Here is an 8,394-nt window from a genome sequence, read left to right on the forward strand (position 1 = left end):
AGACTCAGGCTGGCGGCTGGAGAGACGGCATATGGGAATTCCTAAATTAAACACAAATCCACATGTCTGCACCGTACACCCGCCCGGTGCCTACGTCAACCCTGCCAACCTCACACCAACTTCTCTACACTGGCCATATGCAAACAGTCAATACCCCTTCATTCACTGGCATTTTGTTTGTACTTTTTAAGGCAAAAATAATGGCTATAAAAGGCAATCTGGAAAGAATAAAATCTGATGTAAAGCTCAGATCTTAGTCCCTGAAGACTGGGTTAATTGGCCTGGTGGTTAAGTAAAAAAAACAAAAAAAAAACAACCCAGGAGAGAAGGAGAGCATTATTACTGGCCCACCTCAGCTCCACGCATGTGCCAATGTTTTAATAACTTCCTCCAGGCCTCCTGGCCCTTAGCCCTGGTTTTGTTGTGCAGGACAAAGAGCTGCCCTCCTAAGCTGGTCTCAGTTATGCATTGTGTTCCTCTGTTTCATGGGAAAGTCTGAGAGAGTGAACACCTGGGCAGAGAAATAACCCGCAGTCTTTCTGAGGTGAATCCCATTACACTGTAACATTTATACAAATTGTGGTGTTGCTAGCAAAATGACAAAAAGCAGCAAAATGCAGTGTACCATATTACTGACTCCTGCTGTGACTCCATTTCATTTAACCTCTCATCTCCGTCTCATTCACACGCACGGGGTATGTATGTGTGTGTTCACATTGTGTGTGTGTGTGTGTGTGTGTGTGTGTGTGTGTGTGTGTGTGTGTGTGTGTGTGTGTGTGTGTGTGTGTGTGTGTGTGTGTGTGTGTGTGTGTGTGTGTGTTCGCATTGTGTGTGTGTGTGTGTGTGCATATGGCATGCCGGAGTAAATTGGGCGATTAGGTCCAGCATCAGTGAGTGCGTTGAGAGGAGAATGTAACTATCCAAACTGGTAGTTGACCTTGGCGGTCAGCGGTGGAGGGGTCCCTGCCTGTGTGTCAGGCAGACGACTGTAATTACCATAAACTGAAGCATGACACGGCCCACCGTGATTCTTAAATGAGGGCTTTTATTGGCCGGAGCACCGAGCAGTGACACTCTCTCAGCGTGTCTGCAAAGGAGAAGAAGGGAAGAATGGAGCGAAGATGTCTGCAACTTAATGTGTGTATATATTTGTGCATCTGTGCGTGCAGATTGTGTAGTTATGAAGCTAGTTTCTGGGTTGTGATGTGACACTAAAGGGACGTTTTACAGCCTGCAGGCTTGGGCTTACTGCTCACCTCTCTGACCTATCTATCTATCTATCTATCTATCTATCTATCTATCTATCTATCTATCTATCTATCTATCTATCTATCTATCTATCTATCTATCTATCTATCTATCTATCTATCTATCTATCTATCTATCTATCTATCTGTCTGTCTGTCTGTCTATCTATCTATCTATCTGTCTATCTCTGTCTGTCTGTCTGTCTGTCTGTCTGTCTGTCTGTCTGTCTGTCTGTCTGTCTGTCTGTCTGTCTATCTATCTATCTATCTATCTATCTATCTATCTATCTATCTATCTATCTATCTATCTATCTATCTATCTATCTATCTATCTATCTATCTATCTATGTGTTTCTATCTATCATCTATTTATTCATTAGCCACCACCCACACCCCCGCCTTGCTTGCTTGCTTGCTTGTTTGGGAAGTTGATGAAATTTGTCTTTGGCCATCATTAGGCAGCAGCCATCAGCTGCCACTCTATTAGCTGCCACGCTTCCTTTAACAGCATATGGCACGGCTGTGTAAGATATGACAAGATGCAAATGTGTTGCTCTGGTGGTGTGTGTGTGTGTGTGTGTGTGTGGGGGGGGGTTGAACGGTTGTGGGGGTGGTGGTATTTGATTGGTTTGCTTGTATTGATGAGGCCATGTGCGCAGACAAAAATTTAGATGAAGAAAGAGATTTAGAAGAAAAAAAAACTTTTGGAAAAATCGAGTGAGATCACTGATCCTTCTTCCAATCTCACGTCTTCATTTAACATTGATCCTTGTGTGGAGATGAGATTATACAGCTCCCAAGTCTATAGACCTAACTTGGTCCCCGGGGGCATGTAAATAGCCTCCATGTGTCAGGGTGGATGTGTACATGGATGCAAGTGTGCCCAAGCTCATCTGGCCCTTAAAGTCCCTCCACCTCTCTTCTTACCCTCTCTCCTCTCCTCTCCTCTCCTCTCCTCATCCTCTTCCTCCTCCTCCTCCTCCACCTCCTCGTCCTCCTCCTCCTCCTCCTCCTCTTCCCTCTCGCGCTCTCTTCTCCCCGTCAAAGCTGTTAAGCTGTCCAGCTCTCCGCTGCCAAGCGGCCGTGTGAAGCTCAGCCAAACTAAACACGGGCAGGCAGCCCGCCACTCGTCCCGCACATACACACAGGCATAAAAGCAAAAAAATACATCCACATACATGTCCACACACATGCACAAACACAGACGCGTTAGTAGCAAGAGTCAGGTCATGTCCCACCCCACACAAACAGTGAGAGTGATGGCTACACCAGAGCTCCACTAATAGCAGAGAAAAACAGACAGAATCAGTAAATGAGCCCCTCATTAACTTTTTCTGACCCTATCCCTGGGGAAAGCCAAAGCAATCACACCGCCAAATCAGCTTCCTGTCCTAGACACTGATCCAACATCAGCTTTCGTTCATCTGTTCTGCACCGTATGACTGTGTGTGTGTGTGTGTGTGTGTGTGTGTGTGTGTGTGTGTGTGTGTGTGTGTGTGTGTGTGCGTGTGCGTGTGTGTGTGTGAAATTGTGAGTGTGTGGAGGTGTGCCGTGAGAGAGAGAGAAGAGAGATGGGGAGAGGAGAATGAAAAGAAAATATTCCTGTGCATGTATCAGTGTCTGCATGTGTGTTTTACATTCCATAACAAAGGGCGGCTTTGAGGCAGTCAGCCATCTTAAGGACTCTTTTCTTGATCACATAAAACTTTGGGCAAGACTAACTTCCCCGTCTTTGTTTTGCCCCTCCGGGCTTCGAGCTCTGGGACCACCGTACCAACTTGACTCCACTTGCGGTAGCTGCTGATGATAAAGTAGATGCAGATGCCTTGCAAGCAAACACAAGTCTGTGGAAATGCCTCTTAGGCGAGAGCCTGTGTTGAATTAGAACGAATCCCTACCAAGGCTTTTTTTTTTTTTTTTTATTTTTTATGAGTCACGAGCAGGCTGACAGGGCAATGCCACAGTGACTGATAGATTAATTTTGCACTATTAAGTCACACCATTTAAAGGGGCAATTTGTCAGTGAGTGACGTACAGTTCTGTGTGCAGAGCCACAACAGATCACTTTACTGTACTCTTTATGACACCAGTGACGTAGAGCTTTATTTAATGTGGATGCTGCGTTAAGACCGGAAGTGTCTTTACTGTTTACACATTGCCTCAATCACCTCTGCACCTCTCCTTTTGAGTGTCTCTCTCTCTCTTTAATGACAAATCTCGTCCCCCTCCCCCTGTCTCCAACTCCCACCTCCACCTCTCATATTTCTTTTTTCCCCACATTGGTGTGGTTTTTTTCCCCACTGCTGCCTCTCCTGTCTCTATATGGAAATGACAGAGTAGACGAGATGGATCTGTTATTAAAGCCTAGTTGACATTAGAATTAGCATACTGTGTCATGGCCTTGGGGCAATACCTGCCACCTACATTAGCCCGTAGATACACACCGTTTCTTTGTATATTTCACAAAAAATGCAACTCTGCAAATGTTGTTAACAAACTTGAAGGCACTTTAATGTAACAGATGGGTTTGACTGTTGAATAAAAAATATTTTTGGGTATATTTTATTAGTTTTTTACCATGTTTTTTTTTTCTTTCTCTTGGCCCACAGATAAAGGTGAGCCGTCCAGCTACATTTGTACGACCTGTAAGCAGACTTTCACCAGTGCCTGGTTCCTGCTTCAGCACGCCCAGCACACTCACGGCATCCGCATCTACCTGGACAACCACCCGATCAACTGCTCCCTCACTCCCCGCATGGCTCTGCCGCCGCCCCTCGGTGCTGATGCCTTGCCCCGCTCCCCTCTCCCGACTTTCCTCGGTGACACCAACAACCCCTTCCACCTTCTCCGCATGGCTGCACCCCTGCTCAGGGAACACCCCCCTCCTCCGGGGTACATGGAGACCCGCCTGCCGGCGACACCGCCCTTTGTCAGCCCTCCGCCTCCCCCTAGACCACCTCTAGAGCGGCTGGGCCCAGAGGAAATGGGGCTGCTGTCACAGCACCCCAGTGCCTTTGAGCGGGTGATGCGAATGACCCCCATGGAGCCTCCTTCCATGGACTTCTCCCGTCGACTGAGGGAACTGGCGGGCAACACAACCAATAACGGCGGGCCCACACCTCCTCTCTCGCCCAACCGCGTGCCACCCATGCACCGCCTGCTGAGTCCCACGCTTTTCCAGCCTGGTGCCAAGCCCCCGGCATTTCTCACCTACGCCCCGCAGCTGCCCGCCTCTCAGGGGGGGCACGGTTCTTCCAGCCCTCCTGACACACAGGGTCAGAGCCAGACCCCGGCGAAATCCAAATCTTGTGAGTTCTGTGGCAAGTTTTTCAAGTTCCAGAGCAACCTCATCGTCCACAGACGCAGTCACACAGGAGAGAGGCCGTACAAGTGTCACCTGTGTGATCACGCCTGTTCCCAGGCCAGCAAGCTCAAAAGGCACATGAAGACACATATGCACAACAAGTCCGGGACCATGACCGGCTCCCCAGAACCAGGAAGTAGAGGAGAAGGAGGGGAGGGTGAGGAGAAGAATAGGGAGGGAGATGTAAGGGGAATGGGGATGGACAATGAGGAGGAGGAGGATGAAGAGGAAGAAGAAGAAGAGGAGGAAGAGGAAGAGGAGGAGGAACTAAGGAATGGAAGTCGGCCAGATTCCAACTTAAGTGAGGACTCCCAGGAGTTCAACCAGAACAGAGAAAATGGCCCGAGACAGTCTCCTGAGAACAAACCCCTGGGCGGGGACAGAGTCAGTGACAGTGGCGGCGTTGGCATCATGCACCCATACAACCATCTGGACAATCACCTTAGACTTAACTCCAGCAAGAGAAGCTTGGACAGACAACCTAACGGAGACGGGGGAGAGAGGGGTGAAGTACAGAGACAAAGAGAGAACGAGAGGGAACAGAACAGAGAGCGAGAGGAGCAGGAGGATCCGCGGCCTTTGATGAACGGCAGGATGAGTGTATCTGAAGTCGAGTCCTTTCCCGGGCTGTTCCAGCGCCGGCCCACCCCCATGACCAGCCCGAACCCCTCCAACAACAAGAGGATCAAGATAGAGAAGGAACAGTTGGAGATTCCCCCAACCATACCGCTCATCTCCCCGGAAAACGTCTACTCTCAACTCCTGGCCGGCTATGCTGCGTCACGCCACTTCATCAGAGAACCTTTCTTGGGGTTTACTGATTCCCGTCAGTCACCGTTCGGCACCTCCTCCGAGCACTCCTCCTCAGAGACAGGAAGCCTGCGCTTCTCTACCCCGCCCGGTGAGCTGATGGAAGGTGGAAGTGCCTCCGGGCGCAGTGGCAGCAGCACCCCTCACCTCCTGCGGGGACCCGGACCCGGCAGGCCCCCCAGCTCCAAAGACAGGAGGAACGACACCTGCGAATACTGCGGCAAGGTGTTCAAGAACTGCAGCAACCTGACGGTGCACCGACGCAGCCACACGGGGGAGCGGCCCTACAAGTGCGACCTGTGCAGCTATGCCTGCGCCCAGAGCTCTAAGCTGACGCGCCACATGAAGACCCACGGGCAGTTTGGAAAGGAGGTGTACCGCTGCGACATCTGCCACATGCCCTTCAGTGTCTACAGCACGCTGGAGAAACACATGAAGAAGTGGCATGGGGAACATTTGATGGCCAGCGAGGTCAAATTGGAGCAAGCGGACAGGGGTTAAGCCAACAGCCATTACCTAAACAGCGTACAGTGTACACAGACACTCTCTCACATAGATACACAAATACACACATATACATGCACACACAGAATCCCTATAACCACTTCTTCAACAATGGGGCTTGGCTGGATAATCTCTCTCTTAAAAAAAATTTGAGACTGATTGATGTTCATCTTTTTTTCTCATCACAGAAACTGCCACCTGAGAATATAAACAAAGGGAAACTTTAATGAGAACTTGTCTGGAAAGCCCAACTTGTGTTTCTTTGCAAACTGTCTGAGGATTTTATCAGTTAGGAATCCATGGAGCCTTTCTACTGTGCAATAATTTCTGTATTTATTGGATTTTTGTAATGATATTTGGCATGTGCAGGTACATCTTTGTGGGATTTCATATGGAGTTAGTTTTGAAATGTGCTAAAAAAAACATTTTTTTTTCTAAAATGCGGTAACTGAAAAGAAGTCACCCTTATACAAATTTTTCTTTTTCTTTTTTCCTTTAAGGAAGCTTATTATCACGTGAGAGTAAAAATTTGTGTGAAGCAGTTAGCTTTTAAAAGTAAAAAAAAAAGAATTGTTTTCTATATGAACTGCAGCAGCGGACTACAATCCATTCCCTCATACAGGCCCAAAGCACTGAATGTCAGCCTGACAATAAAACACCATGCAGGATTTGAAAAATCCATCATTATCTTAGAGACCTGGTAAGTTACTATTAATTTATTCAGGGAATTTTTGTCCTCTTAAACATTGGCATGTGAATAATTTCAAAATGCAGTCACTGTATTGCTGTCCTTGCTTCAGTAAGGACGTAAATAAAGGTTGCACTTAATGGAGGTACCCTTAACTGATGCTCAGTACATTCCCAATGTAGGATTAAACCACCATATTTAATATGTTGAATAAGTTAAGACTACTTGTGATTAATGTGAGAAGGAGAACAGTCCTGTTTATGGTTTGTAAATATCTTCTTTTTTTTTATATGTTAAAGTAGCCCTGACTGACCACGAAAGATGGCCTAAAAAGTAAACAATCAGAAGACCAGCTGCTTGCATCATCCACAGTATATGCTAAATGTAACAACCATACATTATTGCTTTATCAGACCCGATTTGAGTACCTCCCCCACAACACCATCCCATGTGTGCTTACTCAAAGGCAATTTGTTAAACAAAAGCTACTTCAACACTTTCTTAAATCATTCTGTATCTCCGTCTCGAATCTGCCGTGGCGACTCTCTCTGACCCGGGCCGACTTCCTGTGTCCCCCCCCTCAGGATCCGCAAAAATGGTTTCAAATGAAATTCATATCAATATGTGTTAGCGTGTGTTCTTCGTCTCTGCAGTGTGCTCTAAGCCTCTCTCTCCGACGGCGTCTTTTCACAGTTCACTAGCTCAGATTCATGCATTAGAGCGGCTTTTAAAAGGAAGCCTGTTCATTCGCCGCACAAAGTGATACGGGTTTAACTCCCAGTAACAGATTTTGAGACAATGTGCATGTTCGTGTCTTTTGGGGATTATGCTTTTTATTTTCTGCATCATTCATCCTGAAATGAATCTGGTGAAAAAAAAAAAAAAAAAAAAAAAGGCTATATGAGTTATGATAATTTGGAGCACAGCTGCATTTGGGGATGGCCGGGCGACCTTGAGCAGGGGCTATTCTTATAGCAAAAATGAAAGATTGGAACTGAGAAATGAAGACGTGTGAGAAAGAAATGGAGGGAGAGAGAGCAAGACCTTGACCAGGGAGAATAGTCATTCAAATGAAATTGGAAGCATATGAAAAGTGTAGTTTTCTTTTTTTTACCCAAATGCACATCTACTGGCCACATCTTATAACAGACCATCAGAGTGAGACAGAGGTAGCGTGAGAGGGAGAGAGACAGCGAAGCCACATGAAAGGAGACTGAGACTACATCTTTCATTTTAGTACTGCAATTCTCAATCATCAAAATTGTCATCACTTGAAAGTTTGACCTGTTATTTTGTCCTATAGTCAGGTTTTTATCTGTGCCACTTTGTTTCCAGAGAAAAAGAAATATGCTATACCTTGAATGCAAATTCCTACTTTTGCCGTCTTCAGAAAAAGAAATGATATTGAGATCACGGGAGCTCTCCATAAGCTATTCAGTTACCATGTAGTTCAATATTTTTCAGTGAATTAACATGAAAAGCGTGATCATCTGAAGAGCTACCTTCAGCTTGCTTACACATGTTGAGTGCAAAAATCAAGGTCCTGCTCTGAGCGCACAGTGTATTCATTCGCAGATATGCAGTTTGGAGTACGGCCAAAATGAGCCATGAAATGAACAGTGGCGCCTTCACAGAGACCCAAATCACACATGGACATTCAGTCTTACAATATGTTTACAGTGTTAAAGTACGCCATTAATGAAATACTCTGTGTAAGTGTTTAAAATTATAACAAAGTATTGTTTTCTCCAATGTTCTTTCAAATGATTTGAATGCCATAG

The 8,394-nt window shown here is 46.3% G+C and overlaps 1 protein-coding gene across 2 annotated transcripts in view; it reads left to right on the top strand.

The window, feature by feature from the left end:
- bcl11bb (BCL11 transcription factor B b) overlaps positions 1-7,473 on the top strand; it is a 29,743-nt gene extending 22,270 nt beyond the window's left edge. For both annotated transcript variants that reach the window (XM_069703158.1, XM_069703157.1), the window contains one exon: positions 3,857-7,473. In XM_069703158.1, coding sequence (XP_069559259.1) covers positions 3,857-5,922 — 2,066 coding nt within the window. In that variant the 3' untranslated portion in view covers positions 5,923-7,473. The remainder of the gene's footprint in view (positions 1-3,856) is intronic.
- The last annotated feature ends 921 nt before the right edge of the window (positions 7,474-8,394 follow it).

Source organism: Brachyistius frenatus, unplaced genomic scaffold (assembly GCF_029030835.1).
Source record: "Brachyistius frenatus isolate BFR_SWC_R1_liver_20210118 unplaced genomic scaffold, ASM2903083v1 Contig_44, whole genome shotgun sequence".
NCBI classification, from domain to species: domain Eukaryota; kingdom Metazoa; phylum Chordata; class Actinopteri; family Embiotocidae; genus Brachyistius; species Brachyistius frenatus.